This window comes from Cervus canadensis, chromosome 15 (assembly GCF_019320065.1).
Source record: "Cervus canadensis isolate Bull #8, Minnesota chromosome 15, ASM1932006v1, whole genome shotgun sequence".
Lineage (NCBI taxonomy): Eukaryota > Metazoa > Chordata > Mammalia > Artiodactyla > Cervidae > Cervus > Cervus canadensis.
In genome coordinates, this window is record NC_057400.1 from 66,544,973 (window position 1) to 66,569,342 (window position 24,370).

Genomic DNA, 24,370 nt, shown 5'->3' on the forward strand with positions numbered 1-24,370 from the left:
AATGAATCGTGAAAGCATCCATAAAAAATTTTAAAGGCACATTATATCTTTACATAGAGAATGAAAAAAAAAAAGCAATATGAATGGCAGCTGACTTTTCATTAGTATCAGTAAAGGTCAGAGGAGACCATGACAATATCTTTCAAGCCTAAAGTAAAAGACGTCGTAAGAGAATTTTACACTTGTTGAAGTTTCAAAATTTAAATCAAAATATTTTGAGATAAATGAAACTACAGTGACTCACCACTAGCGAACTGTGCTTCAAGATATGCTAAAGGAGATTCTTTAATCTGAAGGGAAATTACACAAAAAGTAAATTCAGATGTGCAAAAGAAGAAACAAAAAATAAAAACTAGAAAAACTGTGACTCAATGTCACTCTTTGTTAAAACAGAACTGTTTAGAGCAAAATTGTAACATTGTGTCACGCAGTTGCATCATGATGTTAACATGACAGTACTAGCACAAAGGATGTGTACAATTGGACTTAATGGATTTACACTATTCCAAGGTTGTTATTACTTATGTGAAGTAATGCACATTAACTCCAAATAGACTGCTGACTTAAAAGATGTGCGTTGTTATCACGAGAGCAATCCACTAAAAAATACTTCAAACATGTATAGTTAAAAACCTATAGAGAAAATAAAATGGAAAACTTTTTTTTTTTTAATGAAAAAGACAGCAGGCAAAGAATAGAAATGGAAAAGCAGATGGACCAAGTAAAAAATAAGAGCGATGTAAATATACAGACTAAATACACCAGTCAAAGGCTGAGATTATCAGGCAGGATTTTTAAAACATACAACTGTTTGATCTCTAGAAGACACACATTTTAAATATAAAATAACGTGTGTGTGCTCAGTCACTCAGTGACTAACTCTTTGCAACCCCATGAACTGTAGCCCATCAGTCCATGGGATTTCCCAGGCAAGAATACTGAAGTGGGTTGCCATTTTCTCCTCCAGGGGATCTTCCGGATGCAAAGATTAAACCCGAGTCTCTTGAGTCGGCTACATTGGCAGGTGGATTCATTACCACTAGTGCCAAATATAGGTAAAAAACAGAAGACTAAATAAACATATGCAGTGCAAACCTTAAGTGTGTGAAAGTTGGTGTGGCTATACTCATGTCATAAAGGTGATTTCAAGGCAAGGAATATTATCAGACATCAAGAGAGACAGCCCACAGTGATTTAAAAACCAATGTGTTTCATTTAATAATGTTGCTTTTTAAGAAATAAAGCAAAAAATTTAATAATTACAAGAAGAAAAAGATAAATTGGCATTCATAGTCATCAATCTAATTCCATTTTTAGCAAATGACAGAGCAAATAGAAAAAAATCAATAAAGCTAAAAAAAATGTTATCCACCAATTTGATCTAAGTGACATGAATAGAACATTATCCCAAACAACAACAGCATATACTTTCTTTTTGAGTGTAAGTAAAATATTTACAAAGATGCATAATATCTTGTACCACACTGTAAGACAATGAATTTCAAAATTGAAGATATTGCAGAGTATGTTCTCTGGCCACAAACTGTCAAAGTGGTCTAAATCAAATACTTTACATAACAGTAGCTCAAAAAAAAAGTCTCAAGGGATATTAGATTATTTTTATCTGAATAGCAACAATATATGACACATCAAAATTAGTAAAAATTTGTAAAAAAAAAAAAAAAAGAAAGAAAACAGTTAAAGGGATATTTATAACTTAGAGGGATATTTATAACTTTTTCTATGAGAAAAGATAAAATGATTAAAAATGATCTCTTGACCTTCAGAAGTTAGAAGAACAAATTTAAAACAAAAAAAAGTAATAATAATAGAATTCATGATACTGAAAACAGAAAACAGTAAAGAACACTGATAAAGTCAAAAGTTGATTCCTTGATAAGAATAGTAAAATTAGCAATCCTCTAAAAAGACAGATCTAGGACAAAAATAAGAGAAAGGACAAATTACCAATTTCAAAAACAAAAAAATTAAGTGCAGATCCTACAGTCTTTAAAAGAATAGAAAGAAAGGATAAAGAGTAATATTATGTAACTATTATGCCAGTCAATTTAGCATGTAAGATGAAATTGATGAATATTTGAAAAACTTGAATTACTGAAACAAGAAATAAAAAATCTGAATATATATATAATGAAATATTTTTTAAAAGTCTCTTGACAAGTAAAATATAAGAGCCAGATAGTTTAATTAAGTTCTATTAAAAAAAAAAAAGTTATCACATAGATACAAAAAAAGCACAAGATTCAATCCAATTGATGATAAAATTCACAATATCCTAGGATTAGAAGGGACATTTCTTATTCCAGTAAGGATGTTAAAAATCCTACAAGTGACATCAAAATAAATGGTAAATTATTGAGTGCTTTCCCTTAAGACTGGGAACAGAATAAGTGCTTATTCTAACTATGGCTGTTTAGTTTAGCATGGTATTAGATGTCTTATCTGATTAATAGTTAGGAAAAGAAACAGAAGGCATACATACTGGGAAAAAGAGAAGTAAAACTATCCCTTTCACAGATATAATTTTTTACAAAAAAAGTCCCATGGAATCTACAAATTACTATTACTATGAAACAATATTAGTCGTAGGATACAGGTTAATATACAAGAATTAACTGTTTCTATCTATCCAAATCCTAAAAGCTAAGATCATGGCATCCAGTCCCATCACTTCATGGCAGATAGGGGAAAAGTGGAAACAGTGCCAACTTTTATTTTCTTTGACTCCAAAATCATTGCAGATTGTGAATGTAGCCAAGAAATTAAAAGACACTTGCTCTTTGAATGAAAAGCTATGACAAACCTAGACAACATATTCAAAAGCAGAGACATCACTCTGCTGACAAAGGCCCATATGGTCAAAGCTATGATTATTTTCACTAGTCATGTACATATGTGAGTGTTGGACCATCAAGAAGGCTGAGCACTGAAAAATTGATGCTTTCAAATTGTGGTGCTGGAGAAGACGCTGGAGAGTCCGTTGGACAGCACGGATATCAAACCAGTCAATCCTAAAGGAAACCAACCTTGAATATTCGTTGGAAGGACTGATGCTGAAACTCCAATATTTGGTCACCTGATGCAAAGAGCTAACTCACTAGAAAAGACCCTGATGCTGTGAAAGTTTGAGGGCAGGAGGAGAAGTGGAATGACAGAGGATAAGATGGTTGGATAGCATCATCGATTCAATGGACATGAATTTGAGCAAACTTTGGGAGATAGTCAAGGACAGACAAGCCTAGTGTGCTGCAGTCCATGGGGGTTGCAGAGTCAGACATGACTCAGCGACTGAACAACAACTAGAGAAAAATCTATTTAATGTAGCACTGCTTGCATACTAAGTTGCTTCAGTCATAGCAACCCTGTGGACCGTAGCCTACTAGGCTCTTCTGCCCATGGGAATCTCTAGGCAAGAATACTAGACTGGGTTGCCATGAGCTTCTCCAGGCGATCTTCCAGATGCAGGGATCGAACAGATATCTCTTAAGTCTCCTGCTTGGCAGGCAGGTTCTTTACCACTAGTGCCACCTGGGAAGCCCCCATTATAGCATTACCAAATATGAAATATTTAGAATTTATTAAAGAAGATATGCTGAAATCAACAAAATATTGCAGAAACTAAAGAAGATCTAAAATAATGGGAGAGAGATACCATATTAATAGGTTTGAAGGCTTAATTTAGTTAAGTGGTCAATTTCAACAAATTGACCTATCTATTCAGTACAATTCTTGTGAAAATCACAATGGGAATTTTGGTAGAAATAGAAAAGTTATTTTTAATATGGTAATAGAAAACAGTGTAGAAAGAAAAATTATTCTTGAAAGAAAAGACCAAAGTTGGAAGACACATTCTACCTGATTTCTCAGTTTATTTCAAAGAATCTGTTTCCAGAATCAGGTAATATTAATGTGAAGGTGAAAGTGAAGTCGCTTAGTTGTATCCAACTCTTTGTGACCACATGGAGTTATGGACCCAATGGACCAAGCTCCTCCATCCATGGGATTTTTCCAGGCAAGAATACTGGAGTGGGTTGCCACTTTCTTCTCCAGGGGATATTCCTGACCCAGGGATTGAACCCATGTCTCCTGATATTAATGTAATCACAGATAAATAGTAAACAAACTATTGTAGAAAACAGAAGTATCTACACATGTGTGGTCAATTGATTTTTCCATAAATGTGAGAAGACAATTTAATGGAGAAAGGATGTCTTTGACAAATGACATTGAAACAACTAGCTAAATATATTAACAAATAATGCTTAACAACTAATTCCTGCTTATGCTACATAAAAATACTTTGCAATGAATTATAAATATAAAATTAGAAGCTTTTATAGCCTGCTACAAAAATTTCATTAAACATAGGAGAATCTCTCTATGAACTTTGAATAGACAATGATGTCTAGAAATGACCCCAAAAGTACAACCTAACAGAACAAAAAATGATACATGAGCCTTAATCAATAAATATTTTCTATTAACCTATAAACAGTATTCTAAATTTTAATGGCAAGTCACATACATGAATCTGAAAAAGGATTTGTATTCAGAATTTATAAAGAACTAAATATCAAGAATAAAAAGAAAAAAAACTTTAAAAAATGGGCATGAGACTGTGCTCTACAGGGAGTTCATCATGAAAATATAACAAAGTCCAATGATTACATGAAACTGGGCTAATATAATAGTTCAAGAGGGAAATTCAGATTAAATGCACTGTGTTAACTGGGAGAGAAATCAAAAAGAAAGGGGGATATATATATTCATATAGCTGATTTGCTTTGCTGTACATTAGAAACTAACATAACATTGTAAAGCAACTAAACTCCAGTAAAAAATTAAAAATAACCACATTGTTATAGCATTACTCATTCAGTAAGATGACTAAATTGAAAAGATGTCAGTATCTGATAGTGGTGAGAATGTGGAGCAAATTACAACACTCTTACTGCCGGTGGGAATACAAGATGGTGCAACTACTTTGGAAAGCAGTTTGGGAGTTTCTTATAGTGTTAAATGTAGACACATCCTATGATTTAGCAATTTCTTTCCAGATATTTGGAGAAGGAAATGGCAACCCACTCCAGTATCTTGTCTGGAAAATCCCATGGATGGAGGAGTCCATGGGGTTTTGAAGAGTCGGACCCGACTGAGGGCCTTCACTTTCACTTTCTTCTAGATATTTACCCAGAAATATAAAAACATATGTCCACAAAAAGATTTTACAAGAATGTTTGTTACAGCTTTATTTGTAACTCAGAACTGAAAACACCACAAACTTTGCTTGATAGACAAGTGAAAAAACAATTTGAGATATATTCACTGGTTGGAAAGTAATCAGCAATAAATCATAAATATAACATCTGAGAAACTAAAGAAGACAGATATAAAAGAATACAAAAACAGACAAACTGATCTATGGTGATAGAAATTAGAGCAACAGTTACTTAGAAGAACTGTGATTTGACTAGAAGTACAGGACTGGAAAAGATCCGTTTTCATTCCAGTCCCTAAGAAAGGCAATCCCAAAGAATTCTCTAACTACCGCACAATTGCACTCATTTCACACGCCTAGTAAAGTAATGCTCAAAATTCTCCAATCCAGGCTTCAGCAGTAAGTGAACCGAGAACTTCCAGATGTTCAAGCTGGTTTTATTTTTCATTTTATTTTTATTTATTTATTTATTTATTTAATTTTTTAATGGTTTTACTTTTTTTTTTTTTCATTTATTTTTCTTCGTTGGAGGCTAATTACTTTACAGTATTGTAATGGTTTTTGCCATACATTGACATGAATCAGCCATGGATTTACATGTGATCCCCATCCCAATCCCCCCTCCTGCCTTCTTCTCCATCCCATCCTTCTGGGTCTTCCCAGTGCACCAGCCCTGAGCACCCGTCTCATGCATCCAACCTGGGCTGGTGATCTGTTTCACCCTTGCTAGTATACTTGTTGCAATGCTATTCTCTCTGAACATCTCACCATCGCCTTCTCCCACAGAGTCTAGAAGTCTGTTCTGTACATCTGTGTCTCTTTTTCTGTTTTGCATATAGGGTTATTGTTACCAGCTTTTAAAATTCCATATATATGCATTAGTATACTGTATTGGTCTTTATCTTTCTGGCTTACTTCACTGTGTATACTGGGCTCCAGTTTGATCCATCTCATTAGAACTGATTCAAATGAATTCTTTTTAATGGCTGAGTAATATTCCATGTTGTGTATGTACCACAGCTTCCTTATCCATTCGTCTGCTGATGGGCATCTAGGTTGCTTCCATGTCTTGGCTATTATAAACAGTGCTGCGATGAACATTGGGGTACATGTGTCTCTTTCAGATCTGGTTTCCTTGGTGTGTATGCCCAGAAGTGGGATTGCTGGGTCATATGGCAGTTCTATTTCCAGTTGTTTAAGGAATCTCCACACTGTTCTCTATAGTGGCTGTACTAGTTTGCATTCCCAAAAACAGTGTAAGAAGGTTCCCTTTTCTCCACACCCTCTCCAGCATTTATTGTTTGTAGACTTTTGGATAGCAGCCATCCTGACTGGCATGTAATGGAACCTTGTTGTGGTTTTGATTTGCATTTCTCTGATAATGAGTGATGTTGAGCATCTTTTCATGTGTTTGTTAGCCATCTGTATGTCTTCTTTGGAGAAATGTCTGTTTAGTTCTTTGGCCCATTTTTTGATTGGGTCATTTATTTTTCTGGAATTGAGCTGCAGGAGTTGCTTGTATATTTTTGAGATTAATCCTTTGTCTATTGCTTCATTTGCTATTATTTTCTCCCATTCTGAGGGCTGTCTTTTCACCTTGCTTATAGTTTCCTTTGTTGTGCAAAAGCTTTTAAGTTTCATTAGGTCCCATTTGTTTATTTTTGCTTTTATTTCCAATAATCTGGGAGGTGGGTCATAGAGGATCTTGCTGTGATTTATGTCGGAGAGTGTTTTGCCTATGTTCTCCTCTAGGAGTTCTATAGTTTCTGGTCTTACGTTTAGATCTTTGATCCATTTTGAGTTTATTTTTGTGTATGGTGTTAGAAAGTGTTCTAGTTTCATTCTTTTACAAGTGGTTGACCAGTTTTCCCAGCACCACTTGTTAAAAAGTTTGTCTTTTTTCCATTGTATATTCTTTCCTCCCTTGTTGAAGATAAGGTGTCTATAGGTATGTGGATTTATCTCTAGGCTTTCTGTTCCATTGATCTATATTTCTGTCTTTGTGCCAGTACCATACTGTCTTGATGACTGTGGCTTTGTAGTAGATCCTGAAGTCAGGCAGGTTGATTCCTCCAGTTCCATTCTTCTTTCTCAAGATTACTTTGGCTATTCGGGGTTTTTTGTATTTCCATACAAATTGTGAAATTGTTTGTTCTAGTTCTGTGAAAAATACCGTTGGTAGCTTGATAGGAATTGCACTGAATCTATAGATCACTTTGGGTAGTATATTCATTTTCACAATACTGATTCTTCCAATCCATGAACACGGTATGTTTCTCCATCTGTTTGTGTCCTCTTTGATTTCTTTCATCAGTGTTTTATAGTTTTCTATGTATAGGTCTTTTGTTTCTCTAGGTAGATATACTCCTAAGTATTTTATTCTTTTTGTTGCAATGGTGAATGGTATTGTTTCCTTAATTTCTCTTTCTGTTTTCTCAGTGTATAGGAATGCAAGGGATTTCTGTGTGTTAATTTTATATCCTGCAAATTTACTATATTCATTGATTAGCTCTAGTAATTTTCTGGTAGAGTCTTTAGAGTTTTCTATGTAGAGGATCATGTCATTTGCAAACAGTGAGAGTTTCACTTCTTTTCCTATCTGGATTACCTTTATTTCTTTTTCTGCTCTGATTGCTGTGGCCAACACTTCCAAAAAACTATGTTGAATAGTAGTGGTGAGAGTGGGCACCCTTGTCTTGTTCCTGATTTTAGGGGAAATGTCAAGCTGGTTTTAGAAAAGGCAGAGGAACCAGAGATCAAGTTGCCAATATCCACTGGATCATCAAAAAAGCAAGAGAGTTCCAGAAAAACATCTATTTCTGCTTTATTGACTATGCCAAAGCCTTCGACTGTGTGGATCACAATAAACTGTGGAAAATTCTGAAGGAAATGGGAATACCAGACCACCTGACCTGCCTCTTGAGAAACCTGTATGCAGGTCAGGAAGCAACAGTTAGAACTGGACATGGAACAACAGACTGGTTCCAAATAGGAAAAGGAGTACGTCAAGGCTGTCTATTGTCACCCTGCTTATTTAACTTATATGCAGAGTACATCATGAGAAATGCTGGGCTGGAAGAAGCACAAGCTGGAATTAAGATTGCCGGGAGAAATATCAATAACCTCAGATATGCAGATGACACCACCCTTATGGTAGAAAGTGAAGAGGAACTAAAAAGCCTCTTGATGAAAGTGAAAGAGGAGAGTGAAAAAGATGGCTTAAAGCTCAACATTCAGACAACTAAGATCATGGCATCTGGTCCCATCACCTCACGGGAAATAAATGGGGAGATAGTGGAAACAGTGTCGGACTTTATTTTTGGGGGCTCCAAAATCACTGCAGACGGTGACTGCAGCCATGAAATAAAAAGATGCTTACCTCTTGGAAGGAAAGTTATGACCAACCTAGACAGCATATTAAAAAGCATAGACATTACTTTGCCAACAAAGGTCCATCTGGTCAAGGCTCTGATTTTTCCAGTGGTCATGTATGGATGTGAGAGTTGGACTGTGAAGAAAGCTGAGTGCCGAAAAATTGGTGCTTTTGAACTGTGGTGTTGGAGAAGACTCTTGAGAGTCCCTTGGGCTGCAAGGAGATCCAACCAGTCCATCCTGAAGGAGATCAGTCCTGGGTGTTCATTGGAAGGACTGATGCTGAAGCTGAAACTCCAATACTTTGGCCACCTCATGCGAAGAGTTGACTCACTTGGAAAGACCCTGATGCTGGGAAAGATTGGGGGCAGGAGGAGAAGGGGACAACAGAGGATGAGAAGGCTGGATGGCATCACTGACTCAGTGGGCATGAGTTTGAGTAAACCCTGGGAGCTGGTGATGGACAGGGAGGCCTGGCGTGCTGCGATTCATCGGGTCGCAATGAGTCGGACACGACTGAGGGACTGAACTGAACTGAAATGAACGTATAGGAGATGCTTCCCCGGTGGCTCAGTCTGCCTGCAATGTAGAAGACACAAAAGACGCAGGTTCAATTCCTGGGTTGAGAAGATCCCCTGGAAGAGAGCATGGCAAGCCACTCCACTATTCTTGCCTGGAGAATCCCATGGACAAGAGGAGCCTGGGGGGCCACAGTGCTTAGCATTGGACAGAGTTGGTCATGACTGAAGTGACTGAGTGTTCATGCATAGGTATAGAAGAGCTTTCAAGCATGTTAGAGATCTTCTATATTTCTAATGATATAGTGGTTTTATAAGTATGTACATTTTTTCAGAGACATTACTTTGCCAACAAAGGTCTGTCTGGTCAAGGCTAAGTTTTCCCAGTGGTCATGTATGGATGTGAGAGTTGGACTGTGAAGAAAGCTGAGTGCCAAAGAATTGATTCTTTTGAACTGTGGTGTTGGAGAAGACTCTTGAGAGTCCCTTGGACTGCAAGGAGATTCAACCAGTCCATCCTAAAGGAGATCAGTCCTGGGTGTTCATTGGAAGGACTGATGCTGAAGCTGAAACTCCAGTACTTTGGCCACCTGATGTGAAGAACTTACTCCTTGGAAAAGACCCTGATGCTGGGAGGGATTGGGGGCAGGAGGAGAAGGGGGCGACAGAAGATGAGATGGCTGGATGGCATCACCGACTTGATGGGCATGAGTTTGAGTAAGCTCCGGGAGTTGGTGATGGACAGCGAGGCCTGGCATGCTGCGATTCATGGGGTCGCAAAGAGTCGGACTCGACTGAGCGACTGAACTGAACTGAACATTTTTTCAAAACACATCTGGTTCTATAATTGTGGTCTGTGCATTTAAATGGATATGTTTCATCCCCTACCCTCAAATGTGTAATGCTTGTAGACTCAGATATTCTGAATCTGAATCCAAGTTCTCCTCTAACTAACTGTGAGCCTTTAGACAAGTTACACAAAGAATTGCAGTTGCATAAGTATTGAGGGGATAACAGTAATCCCCACCTCACAGAATCATGAAAATCCATGGAGGTAATATATGGTGAACATTTACTAGGGAGTTAAGTGCCATCTACAAGGGCTTCCCTTGTAGCTCAGTTGGTAAAGAATCTGCCTGCAGTGCAGGAGACCTGGGTTCAATCCCTGGGTTGGGAAGATCCCCTGGAGAAGGAAATGGCAGCCCACTCCAGTATCCTTGCCTGAAAAATCCCATGGACAGAGGAGCCTGGTGGGCTGCAGTCCATGGGGTTGCAAACAGTTAGGCACAACTGAGCAACTAACACTAAATGCCATCTCATTTCACAACTGTACACGTATCATATGCTAGCAAGGTGTGTGAACCAAGAACTTCCAGATGTACAAGCTGGATTTAGACAAGGCAGAGGAACCAGAGATCAAATTGCCAACATCTGTTGGATCATCGAAAAGCAAGAGAATTCCAGAAAAACATCTACCTCTGCTATACTGACTATGCTAAAGCTTTCAGCTGTGTGAATCACTCCAAACTGTGGAAAATTCTCAAAGAGATGGGAATACCAGAGCACCTTACCTTCCTCGTGAGAAACCTGTATGCGGGCCAAGAAGCAACAGTTAGAACCGGACATGGAACAACAGACTGGTTCCAAATTGGGAAAGGAGGGCATCAAGGCTGTGTAGTGTCACCCTGCTTGTTTAACTTATATGCAGAGCACATCATGAGAAACGCTGGGCTGGAGGAAGCACAAGCTGGAGTCAAGATTGCCAGGAGAAATATCCATAACCTCAGATATGCAGATGACACCACCCTTATGGTGAAAGTGAAGAGGAACTAAAGAGTCTCTTGATGAAAGTGAAAGAGGAGAGTAAAAGCGCTGACTTAAAACTCAGCATTTAAAAAATAAAGATCATGCCATCTGGTCCCATCATTTTGTGGCAAATAAATGGGGAAAACAGTGGAGACTGTGACAATCTTTATTTTCTTGGGCTCCAAAATCACTGCAGCTGGTGACTACAGCCATGAAATTAAAAGCTGCTTGCTCTTTGGAAGAAAAACTATGATAAACCTAGACAGCATATTAAAAAGCAGAGACATTACTTTGCTGACAAATGTCTGTCTAGTCAAAGCTATGGTTTTTCTAGTAGTCACATATGGATGTGCGAGTTGAACCATAAAGAAGGCTGAGGTGCCAAAGAATTGATGCTTTTGAACTGTGGTGTTGGAGAAGACTCTTGAGAGTCCCTTGGACTGCAAGGAGATCCAACCAGTCCATCCTGAAGGAAATCAGTCCTGAATATTCATTGGAAGGACTGATGCTGAAGCTGAAACTCCAGTGCTTTGGCCACCTGATACAAGGAGCTGATTCATTGGGAAAGACCCTGATGCTGGGAAAGGCTGAAGAGAGGAGAGGAGACAACAGCGGGTGAGATGGTTGGATGGCATCAGTGACTCACTGGGCATGAGTTTGTGCAACTCTGGGACATGGTGAAGAATAGGTAAATTTGATGTGCTGCAGTCCATGGGGTTGCAACGTCAGACACTACTGAGCAACTGAGCAACAACAAAAATGCCATCTTAATTAAAAATATATGTCATACCTTAAAAGTGAATGTGGTTTTTAAAACTTATTATTGTAAACAACCAATAATGAAGTCAAATATTATTAGTGATGCATCGACCATGTTATCATTTAAATAATTCTCTGTCTTATACACCTTGAGTATTTGAGGAAAACACATTGTCCTATTAAGAAGATACATTAAGCTCATTTTAATTTATTCAGTATTATTTAGTATTCCTTAATATAGCTTATTTTCCATCTTTTTTGTAAGACAGTCCTCTTATATAAGTATAGGCATATATTTTGCATTTTTTTTAATTCACCAGGTTAGACTCTGTAACATTTTTTTATGTTTAAAAGCCTTTGTAAATGAATAGTGAACTACAAAAATAACAATGTCTTAATTAAGTAATCTGAGCTTTATTTGTAAAACATTTTTAAATTAGATTGTATATAGGATATAACAAAATTTTAAGATTTGTAATAGATTAGTAAAAGCAGGGCATTTACAAGATTTAATATTGCTACCAGTTGTTATGTCATCTGGAGTTCTTACCATTAAATATGAAATATTTGTGATGCATTAAATCAATTAATGCCTTTATGAAATTTCTTTATAATGTTAATTAAACAAATCTTTATTTAGTGTTTACACTGTTCCCACTAAGAAACTGTGATATCAGCTGAAATATCATTGGAGAAAAAATGAGCTGGTGGACTTAGACTATCTGGGGCAGTTCCTAGTAAATAGACCAGAGGTAATTGTTTTATGAGGCCAAATTCAGATGACAGAACATTTCTCAGTCGTCACTGTGTTTTAAAAAATATTGTTTACTACTACTTAAAATTTTCCATGTGAAAATTCATATTTCTGGTCTCATCTCACATATTTAAAATTGACAACTCTGGGTTGGAATTGCTCATTTCCAACAATTAACTGGAACTGAATAGCAGCTGTTCCCTTTAGAGCAGGCACACCTCAGGTTTTCCACAGACACCACCCAGCCAACCTCATTCAAGTTACCTGCCAGGTTTAACAAACCCTCTTCACTAGGAAACCAAAGTAAGTAGCAAAACCACAAGAAAAACTGCAGTTGGCACTATGCTTTCATTTAATAGGCACTAAATATTTAAGGAAAGGAGAAAAACAAACTAGTGGGGGAAATGCTATGATAAAAGAGATGAGAATTTCGATAGGACTCTTGTTTCAAACTTCAACAGCTATTCATTTAATATCCAAAACATTCCTCTTTTATGTCGTGCGTGGTTTAGGCTTTGAATGATTATGTTAGCATAGATTACTTTTGCTCATTTGCTACACTTCTGCCCCTAGACATTGCCCTTTTGAAATATGTCATGTTAATGTTTTTCTTGATTCAAAGAACAGTCTAACAGATTATTATTAAACTGCAAATCTTCTTTGTTTGGTTTTTACAAAGGCTGAAGAGATAACATTAACAATCGGCCAAGCATTTGACCTGGCGTACAGGAAGTTTCTAGAATCTGGAGGAAAAGATGTTGAAACAAGAAAACAGATTGCAGGGTTACAGAAAAGAGTGAGTAAACTAAGCTTGTCGTTTTACATTTATATGATGTAAGTACAGGGAAACTTGCATACCATCAAACAAATTTAGAAGCCCTGCCATTAAATTCCCCCACACTGATTGGAACTGCTCTCACTGTGTTCCTATGATTTTTCATTCCTGATCCCCTGCACAGTTTTTAACCATCTTATATTGAATTCCCACACGAACTTAGTGTTCTCATGTGACTTTGTTTCACTTCCTGATGCTTCTCATGGGGATCAGAGCAGCAGAAGCAGCAGATGCTGGGTAAGTGGTTTCCCATGCAGATCAGATTCCTTTATAATTAAATTACACCCTTTCTCCACTCTCTTCAAAATCATCATAAGCAAGTTTCACTGTCTTGCGGTTATACTCCAAGATTATGGGTACAGCTTGCATAGCACTACAGGAAAACACAGAGGTATTAGGAACATGAAATTTGCACACATGTAAAAACATATTTTAAATTTAATAGTATGTCTTTCCAGTGACCTAGAATTCTATGATATAGCTCAAGCTTTATAAAATAAATTTCACCCAATGCACAAAAAAATACATTAAAAGTTTAAATAATGTGAAATCCTATTCATTAATGTAACCAATTTAACAGCCAATATTTTCCAAGAATAAATGTCTGAAGATTGTTCAATAATCATCTACTTTTTAGATTCAAGACTTAGAAACAGAAAATATGGAACTTAAAAACAAAGTACAAGATTTGGAAAACCAGTTAAGAATAACCCAAGTATCAACACCTCCAGTAAGTATATAGAATACATGCATGTTTTTCCTTAAAGAAACATGACTTCGTGATGATAAATCGTGTCTGCATCATCAACTCTTCAATAGTTCAAATATTAATAATATTCTGAGATCAGTCGTTTTAAACTAAACCTAGATAGAGATAAAAGATGCTAAATAAGATTAAAGGTTAAAATTACCTATGTAGCTCAGATCAAAGTTGTTTTTCCATGCTGCTCTTTTCTTTAGAATAATTCAGCCCTCTACTTGTTGTTTTCCTCTTTCTTTCATTCCAATTGATTACTATTTACTGAAGTTAGATTCAATGACCCAAGCCAATCTACCCTTGGAATACTAAACTTCATTATAGAAACTGGACTCTTAACAAGATCGAATTGGTTTCTCATGTTATATAGCAAGGGCTCCTACTGAGAGTGACACAGTTATATTTCACACACTAAAATCAGTGATAGTCTGTGCAGATAACACTCCGTACATTTATAGTTAAATTATTTATTTTTGGTTTAGCATACATTTGAAATCATTTTCTCATCTTAATGTATGATGCCATTATTTTCTGATTTGGTTAAAGGAATTTTTTTGGAGCGAGATAGAATTTAAAACAGTTGATACTTTCTGTAGGCAAAATATACTTGGGAATCTTATTTTCTTTTAGAGTTATCTGTGTTGATATTCTCCATTAAAGTACATATTTTGTTTTGCATTTAGAAATTTTCATATATATAACTTTTGGTATGATACTATGAATTGAAACTCAACTATGGCATTTACAAACTGCTGGAAAGAATTTTCTGCTGCAGATATTCATTTGCAAGTCAATTTTGGTTGTCTTTAGGAAAACTCTTTAGAATATTTATATATATATATATATGCATACACACAAACACACACACACACACATTAATGCTATCTAGAATTGCTACTAGAATATTTCACTTAAAGGAAATCAACCATGAATATTCATTGGAAGGACCGATGCTAAAACTGAAGCTCTAATACTTTGGCCACTTGATGTGAAGAGTCAATTCATTGGAAAAGACCCTGATGTTGGGAAAGACTGAAGGCAGGAGGAGAAGGGGGTTACAGAGGATGAGATGGTTGGATAGCGTCACTGACTCAATGGACACGAATTTGAGCAAACTCCAGGAGATAGGGAAGGACAAGGAAGCCTGGCCTACTGTTGTTCATGGGGTCACAAAGAGTCAGACATGACTTAGTGACTAAACAACAACACTAGAATCTATTTCACCAGTTCATCACCATGAAGAATGCCTCTGTAAGAAGTTTTAAAATTGGTGTCCCCTGGAAATGGATCCAAAAACTTCTGTTTTTCTTCTAAACCGACACTTTTCCGTCTTCCGCACTGAAAGAGTTGTTTCCATCGCTTGGCATACAGTTTGTGACCATGGGGTTGATACAGCCAGCCAAGGTGAGAGAGGCCCCAGAGTTGCTGTGTGCCTCTGTAACGCACAGTGAGGTGCCCAGGCATTCTCTCTAAGCTCTGACTTTATCATAATATCGCTCTATGGGTTTTTGCTGTTGCTGCTCAGTTGCTCAGTCATGTCTGACCCCAGGGACTGCAGCACGCCAGGCTTCCCTGTCCTTCACTATCTCCCGGAGTTTGCTCAAGTTCATGTTCATTGAGTTTTTATCTTTACTATCGTCTTCATTTGCTTCTCATCAAAATGATGATTTTGTTATTGCCTTCCCCACCACAAGGCAGAACATTGACTCTTCAACCTTTAGTCCTTTAATGGAGTAACACTTGTTTGCATCTCATTGAAAGTCTTATAAGCCATCCTGTAAAACAGATTATTAAAAAAAGAGAAATAATTTTCTATAAACCATTCTTTTGTACTTAATACACGTGTACAAAATTTATTACCTTATTGATAATTTTGCAACTGGCTCAAATTATAACTTTACAATATACTTACATTCTTTTGTTGTGGTAATATCTTTGTCTATATTTTTTCTTTAACTTTTACAAAACTACTTGTCTCATACCTTTTCAGCTCCTAAAGTCTTATTTTGTGATTTTTGAAATTGCTAATACATCTTCTTAAGATTAAAAAATAGAATTTGATTCTTAAAAAAAGTGAACTCAGCATTTTTAAATTGCTAAAGATACCTGATTTTAATATTCCGTTATAGGTATTTATTACCTTTTTAACATCTTTTTGAAGAGACTATGCACAAATATTTTTGCCTTTAATTTTCATTGTAGTTATATAGCTGAGAAATAAATTAATGTAAAACTCAGTCCATCTGTATGCCATCCCTGTTAAAATGATCTCCCTTTTTCTGATATTAAAAATAAAATAAATTACATTACATTACCTACCTCGTAGCTCAGTCAGTAAAGAACCTGCCTGCAATGCAGGACACCCGGGTTCAATTCCTGGGTCAGGAAGATCCCCTGGAGCAGGAAATGGCAACCCACTCCAGTATTCTTGCCTAGAGAATCCCATTGACTGTAGCCTGGGGTCGCAAGAGTTGGACGCAACTTAGCAACTAAACCACAACCACAATTATTTAGTAATTATAAAATATTCCCATGCTCATAAATATCCACTCTTCTGAAAGTTTATTAATGATTCAAACTTTTGAAATTGAATTTGAAAAATAATGAAAATTCTAAATAGTTAAAATATAAATTTAAAGTATATGTATCTCTTGTCTAATAGCTTGCAATGGGCCTATAGTAAAGCAAATTTCCATAAAGTTGGCTATGTTTTACATATGTACTTTCTTACGAAGTGTGAGCATTAATTTTACAGGACACGCTGCTGGAACACCAGGTACCTCACAGAGTCTAGCAAAGTTCACACACAGAAAATCACTATTGGACTTATAACTCCAGAAATGAGATTCTACACGTTTTGTTTGTTTTTTCTCAGAGGACTGAGGCTAGAATGCTCCAAAATTGCTAAAATTTTGGCAGCTTGTTTAAAAGATTAGCCAGCAATTAATATATTAATTGAAAAGCATGGGAGTAAATTATGAATCCCATTATGCATGCTGAAATTACAATATAGGGGGGTTTGTTATATAGGATTAATTTGGCTTCAGATTCTCCATGAGTTTTGAGTGTGTAGTAATGAGAAGAAGCCCTAACACAGATGACTCTTCACCCAAAAGAAGCCTTAAATCTCCCAGGAGCCAAACTTTCCTAAATCATACAGAAGTAATCATTCTTTTGCTAACTCAAATTCAAAAATGGTTCTCTATAAATAATGTGATACTATAATTTGGCCCTTAAAAAATAAATACTTAATGCAGTAGTTTTCTGAAATATCAGAATTTGCCAGTCAAACACAATATAGTCCACATCAAGCAACTACTAGTCAAAGTAAAATAGAAGATTTATCTCTAATTTCAGCATTAAAATAATCTTTATGAGAGAGGGAGGGAAGAGAACAAAAGTAGGAACAGAATTTGAGGGTTTTGTGGTATTAAAAGTAATGTAGAAAATGAAAATAATGTAAATTACTGGTATGGATGCTATTCTTGTCAGATCAGTATATAATGAAGTAGCTGATAAAGTTAGTTATGGGAAGAATCAGAAAAATAAACACTTTTGGTAAAATTTATGGATAACTAAAAGGTAACAAGCCATCTACCCTAGTAAATAATACAAAGTTAAAAAGCTGAATTTCTGTAACATCAATTCAGTTCAGTCACTCATTTGTGTCTGACTCCTTGTGACCCCATGGGCTGCAGCACACCAGGCTTCCCTGTCCATTACCAACTCCCAGAGCTACTCAAACTCACACCCACTGGGTTGGTGATGCCATCCAACCATCTCATCGTCTGTTGCCCCCTTGTACTCCTGCCGTCAGTCTTTCCCAGCATCAGGGTCTTTTCCAATGAGTCAGTTCTTTGCATCATGTGGCCAAAGTATTGGAGTTTCAGCTTCAGCATCAGTCCTTCCAATGAATATTCAGGACTTATTTCCTTTAGGATGGACTGGTTGGATCTCCTTGCTGTCCAAGGGACTCTCAAGAATCCTCCTTAACACCACAGTTCAAAAGCATAAATTCTTAGGTGCTCAGTTTTCTTTTAGTCCAACTTTCACATCCATACATGACTGCTGGAAAAACCGTAGCTTTGACTATACAGACCTTTGTTGACAAAGTAATGTCTCTGCTTTTTAATATGCTGTCTATGTTGCTCATAGGTTTTCTTCCAAGGAGCAAGCATCTTTTAATTTCATGGCTGCAATCACCATCTGCAGTGATGTTGGAGCCCAAGAAAATAGTCTGTCACTGTTTCCATTGTTTCCCCATCTATTTGCCATGAAGTGATGGGACTGGATGCCATGATCTTAGTTTTCTGAATGTTGAGTTTTAACCCAACTTTTGAACTCTCCTCTTCTCAATTTCCTCAAGAGGCTCCTTAGTTCTCCTTCACTTTCTGCCATAAGGGTGGTGTCATCTGCATATCTGAGGTTATTGATATTTCTCCCATCAATCTTGATTCCAGCTTGTGCTTCATCCAGCCTAGCATTTCTCATGATGTACTCTGCATATACATCTCATGATGTACTCTGCATGATGTACTCTGTTAAATAAGCAGGGTGACAATATACAGCCTTGACATACTCCTTTCCGAATTTGGAACCAGTCTGTTGTTCCATGTCCACTTCTAACTGTTGCTTCTTGACTGGCAAACAGATTTCTCAGGAGGCAGGTCAGGTGGTCTGCTATTCCCATCTCTTTAAGAATAGTCCATAGTCTGTTGTTATCCAAACAGTCAAAGGCTTTGGCATAGTCAATAAAGCAGAAGTAGATTTTTTCTGGAACTCTCTTGCCTTTTTGATGATCCAATGGATGTTGGCAATTTAATCTCTGGTTCTCTGCCTTTTCTCAATCCAGCTTGGACATCTGGAAGTTCACGGTTCACATACTGTTGAAGCTTGGCTTGGAGAATATTGAGCATTACTTTGCTAGTGTGTGAGATGAGTGCTGTCGTGCAGTAGTTTGAGCATTCTTTGGCATTGCCTTTCTTTGGGATTGGAATGAAAACTGACCTTTGGCCACTGCTGAGTTTCCAAATTTGCTGGCATATTGAGTGTAGCACTTTCACAGCATCATCTTTTAGGAGTTCAAATAGTTCAACAGGAATTCCATCACCTCCACTAGCTTTGTTCATAGTGATGCTTCCTAAGGCCCACTTGACTTCTCATTCCAGGACGTCTGGCTCTAGGTGAGTGATCACACCATTATGGTCATCTGGGTCATGAAGATCTTTTTTGTATAGTTCTGTGTATTCTTGCCACCTCTTCTTAACATCTTCTGCTTCTGTTAGGTCCCTACGATTTCTTTCCTTTATTGAGCCCATCTTTGCAGAAATGTTCCCTTGGTATCTCTAATTTTCTTGAAGAGATCTCTTGTCTTTCCTATTCTATTGTTTTCCTCTGGTATTTCTTTGCATTGATCACTGAGGAAGGCTTTCTTATCTCTCCTTGTTATTCTTTGGAACTTTGCATTCAAATGGGTATATCTTTCCTTTTCTCCATTGCCTTTCACTTTTCTTTTCTCAGCTATTTGTAAGGCCTCCTCAGACAACCATTTTGCTTTTCTGCATTTCTTTTTCTTAGAGATGGTCTTGATCCCTGTCTCCTGTACAGTGTCACGAACCTCTGTCCATAGTTCTTCAGGCACTCTGTCTATCAGATCTAATCCCTTGAATCTATTTGTCACTTCCATTGTATAAGCATAAGGGATTTGATTTAGTTCATACCTCAAGGGTTTTCCCTACTTTCTTCAATTTAAGTCTGTCATTGGCAATAAGGAGTTCATAATCTGAGTCAGTTAGCTCCTGCTCTTGTTTTTGCTGACTGTACAGAGCTTCTCCATCTTTGGCTGCAGAGAATATATTCAGTCTGATTTCTGTACTAACCATCTGGTGATGTCCATGTGCAGCCAACACTCCAGCGCCACACAGCCTTCTGTAACATAGAACAATCATTTAGAGGATCAGATCTTCTATTAAGAAATTTCAATCTTATAGATGGTGATCCTTTGTTGCTGTTTTTATTAAGTCACTCAATCATGTCCAACTGTTTTTGACCCCATGAACTGAAACATGCCAGGCTTCCCTGTCCTTCACTATCTCCCAGCATTTGCTCAAACTCATGTACACTGAGTCAGTGATGTCGTCCAAATATCTCATGCTCTATTGACCCCTTTCTCCTGCCCTCAATCTTTCCCAGCATCAGGGTCTTTTCCAGTGAGTCGGCTCTTGGCATCAGGTAACCAAAGTTCTGGACCTTGAGCTTCAGTATCAGTCCTTCCAATGAATTGTTGTTTTTCAGTCGCTCAGTCACGGCCAACTCTTTGTGACCCATGGACTGCAGCACGCCAGGCTTCCCTGTCCTTTACCATCTCCCAGAGCTTGCTCAAACTCATGTCCTGTGGGTTGGTGATGCCATCCAACCATCTTGGTTGTGGATGTCCCCAACCAAGGGGACATCCTCTGTTGTGCCCTTCTCCTCCTGTCTTCAATCCTGCCCAGCATCAGGATCTTTTCCAATGAGTCAGTTCTTCACATCCGGTGGCCAAAGTATTGGAGCTTTAGCTTTAGCATCAGTCCTTCCAATGAATATTCAGAGTTGATTTCCTTAAGAATTGACTGATTTGACCTCCTAGAAGTCCAAGGGACTCTCAAGAGTCTTCTCCAACACCACAGTTCAAGAACATCAATTCTTCAGTGCTCAGCTTCTTTATAGTCCAACTCTTACATCCACAGATGACCACTGGAAAAACCATAGCCTTGACTAGACAGACCTTTGTCAGCAAAGTAATGTCTCTGCTTTTTAACATGCTGTCTAAGTTTGTCATAGCCTTTCTTCCAAGGAGCAAATGTCTTTTAATTTCCTGGCTGCAGTCACTGTCCACCACTCCAGTGATTTTGGAGCCCAAAAAAATAAAGTCTGTCACAGTTTCCATTGTTTCCCCATTTATTTGGCATGAAGTGGTGGGACTGGATACCATGTTTTAGCCTTCTGAATGTTGAGTTTTAAGAGAGCTTTTTCACTCTTGTTCTTCACTTTCATGAAGAGGCTCTTGAGTTCCTCATTATTCTATGTTAAATCATAGATTAAAAATGTGAGGCCTTGTTGAGTAGAATGTTCCAGATGCAGAACCTTTGTACTCTAAGGAGGACTGTGTGGATGAGAACATTTCCTTCTCCATGAATCTTACTGACCTAGGGATCAAATTTATATCTCCTGCATTTGCAGGAGGATTCTTTACCACTGAGTCACCTGGGAAGCCCCATGATACAGTAATTGATTTTAAAGTGCTCTTTTTCTGTCATCATTTGGACTATTGTTTATTGTAGTTAAGATGCCCAGTATAAAATTTAGTGTGAGATTTTAGTTCTAGCTTCTGTGGTGGCTCAGATGGTCAGGAATCTGCTGGAAATACAGGATACCTAGACTCAATCCCTGGGTGGAGAAGGTCCCCTGGAGAAGGAAATGACTACCCACTCCAGTATTCTTTGGAGAATTCCAAGGACAGAGGAGCCTGGTGGGCTACAGTCCACAGGGCTGCAGAGTCAGACATGACTGAGAAACTAGCACTTCACTTTCACATAGTTCTAGCTAAGGAAAACGAAATAAGGGACTTTTTTGTGCTCAGGATTATTGTGTTATATAATAATATATAATACTTAAATAAGTATTATATTAAAACACATTTCTAACAACAAAACCATATACCGTTATATATCCCAAATTCTTTTTCATTTAAAACCAATTCCTTGTACTAAATGAAAGCCTACTCCTATTTTTCATCTTTTCTTGTGTAAACTGGCGTGTTGTCTTTAAACTTGTCCTTAACAACCAGAATGCTTATAAGTCTCCTAAACACCACTTGGATGATTCAATTTTGGGTTCTTTTTCTGGCAAATGAAATATCCTTTGATAGTACCCATATTACATACCTCTGTATCATATTGAAATTGTGGAAATCTTTTCATTGGTTTTAGAAACTGGGTCTTTATTTTATACAGTCATTTAGATACACTGAGAAATTTCCGTTGCTTGACTGTGCTGTTTGCTGTGTTCTAGTGGTTTGGCAATAGATTAGAGGTTGGGTTTTCCACCATTTGGTTCTAATTAACTAGGGACAATCTGATTTCCATTTGTTACATTCGCATGGCAGTGCTGCCTGTATTTATATCAGAAAAAAAGGTTTATTCTGCCCTCCTAGCCTTGTGAGCACTCCAGAGGATCGCTCCATTATAAGATGTGGACATAGCAAGTTAAATCAAATTGTTCTTCATGATTCTTGTGTCTGCATGCTTACATTTTACTTTTCTGGCTATAGAAGGTTTTAACCAAATCAGATCATTGCCAGGAATTTAAATGAATAAAATTGCAGTTCTAAGAAGTATTGGACTTTCTCTTGCTGAGTAAAATAAATGTCTCCCTTTCAATTAAACCAACTGTTACTGGATAAAAGTCTACCTTTGCATAATCAACTGTGTGGCCACTGATTAGACTTGATAGGGCAAATTATACCCTAAACTGTGTATTTCGTTGTGGGTAAATAAAACTGCCTATTTATCTTCCTCTGGGGTTTTCTCAACTGCTATTGAAGATGGGCATGGGCAGATTGTGAAAACTCTCAATTACACAACGAACCAAATGTGAATCTTTAAACCAAAGCATAAAGTTTAAACATGAACATTGATTCAAGAATATTTGTTGCCCACAGAAAAAAGATAACCAGTTCACAACTTCACTTTCACAACTGTTACTTCCACAAATGATGATTGTAAAGAAGTAAACCCTGCCTAATATGAAGAAAAATATATTTCATTCCTGTTCTTACTATGAGTAGCTAATCAAGTCATTTGATCTCTTCTTGCTCCAGATGACTGGAAGAGCTAGGCATCTCTGTTGAAACTATGAATCCAAAGAATTTATTTTTTAAATATAATTCTAAGTAGAATTTTAAATTCTACTATTTTAATGATTGTAATAAATCATGTTTTAATCTTGAAATTATTTGTTTTATGTTTTAAAAGAGTCTCTGGAGATTTATACTGCCAAAATATCTAGCAGCATAAAATAAAATTTCAATATCATCTAATATTTCTATAGGTATTAACAAAGAATGTTTAATCTTTAATGGATTTTTTGTTATTGTTTAAGTGTATTAAATATTAACTGATAGGATTCAAACCCTTTTATTATGTCTTATCATTGTCATTCTTAGGCAGATATCAAGGTTGAAATATTCATCATGGCCTAATATACCAAGCCTTTAGTCACTGAAAGAAAGAGCTGCAAAACTATAATAGCTATAAATTTTAATTATGGACAGTCATTATTAATATGTCTGAATAACCTAATAACTTCTGCGTAATTAACATATAATTACTGAGCATAGATTTCCTCATTTCCCTTAGTATAATAATTCAGATCCCATGCACCTTCCTAAAGACCAAAGCACTTATAACTGTGAGCATAAGAGGATTAAACGGTAGCGCCATCAACTTCTGTAGCAAAGTTCCAAAACTGTGGTTTTGAGCCATCTATCAAAATACTGACAGAACGCCCAACATAAAAAATATCAAGCCATTTTTATCTGAACTGTGTATTTAATTTCTAAAAAAAAAAAAAAAAAAAAAATTCTCAAGCACTTAAAAAAGGAAAATTAAAAAATAACTAGTTCCTGAATCCTTAACTTCAGAGATACTACTCAAAATATTTATCCAGTGCCCAAAATGCCACTGTATGCCATTTAGGGGCTGTAGTCACATATTCTTATTCTTATTTACTAGACCTAATAGACTGGGGCAGAATCAGACACTAGTGAAATACGTCTGTGTATTTAAACATGCTGGGTTTAGATTTCATTCCTGAAAGGAATCAGACGGAATATCTAATTCCCTAAGTTGAATGGTTTGTAAGTTGAGAATCACAAACGCAAATGTCAGCAGAGCCCAGGCTGTGGCATAAACGTGTGTCCTCGCCATGGGGGCAGAGAGGAGATGGAGGGCAGACACCAACTTAAGAGGCACAGCTATTTCTCAATACCAGTCCAGTAATTTTACATAAATTTGTGGCCCACTTTGTGGATTTTCTAACTTCTAAACAGACTCTCTAGATTTTTAAGATACAATCTTAACTTTAACCTGTAAGCAACTGAATCAATATTTTAAAGACCGGTATGAGCCAAACAAAAAATCCTACTTGACCAAATGTAGATTTCTGATGACCAAAAGGAAACTGGGCTTCCCAGGCGATGCTAGTGGTAAAGAACCTACCTGCAAACCCAGGAGGCATAACAGACACGGCCTCAGTCCCTCTGTCAGGAAGACCCCCTGGAGGGGGGCAC

The 24,370-nt window shown here is 37.0% G+C and overlaps 1 protein-coding gene across 3 annotated transcripts in view; it reads left to right on the top strand.

Moving 5' to 3' along the window:
* The window catches only part of GULP1 (GULP PTB domain containing engulfment adaptor 1), a 315,347-nt gene that overhangs the window by 267,932 nt on the left and 23,045 nt on the right, over positions 1-24,370 (top strand). For all 3 annotated transcript variants that reach the window (XM_043488361.1, XM_043488359.1, XM_043488360.1), the window contains exons 8-9: positions 13,128-13,244; positions 13,921-14,013. In XM_043488361.1, coding sequence (XP_043344296.1) covers positions 13,128-13,244; positions 13,921-14,013 — 210 coding nt within the window. The remainder of the gene's footprint in view (positions 1-13,127; positions 13,245-13,920; positions 14,014-24,370) is intronic.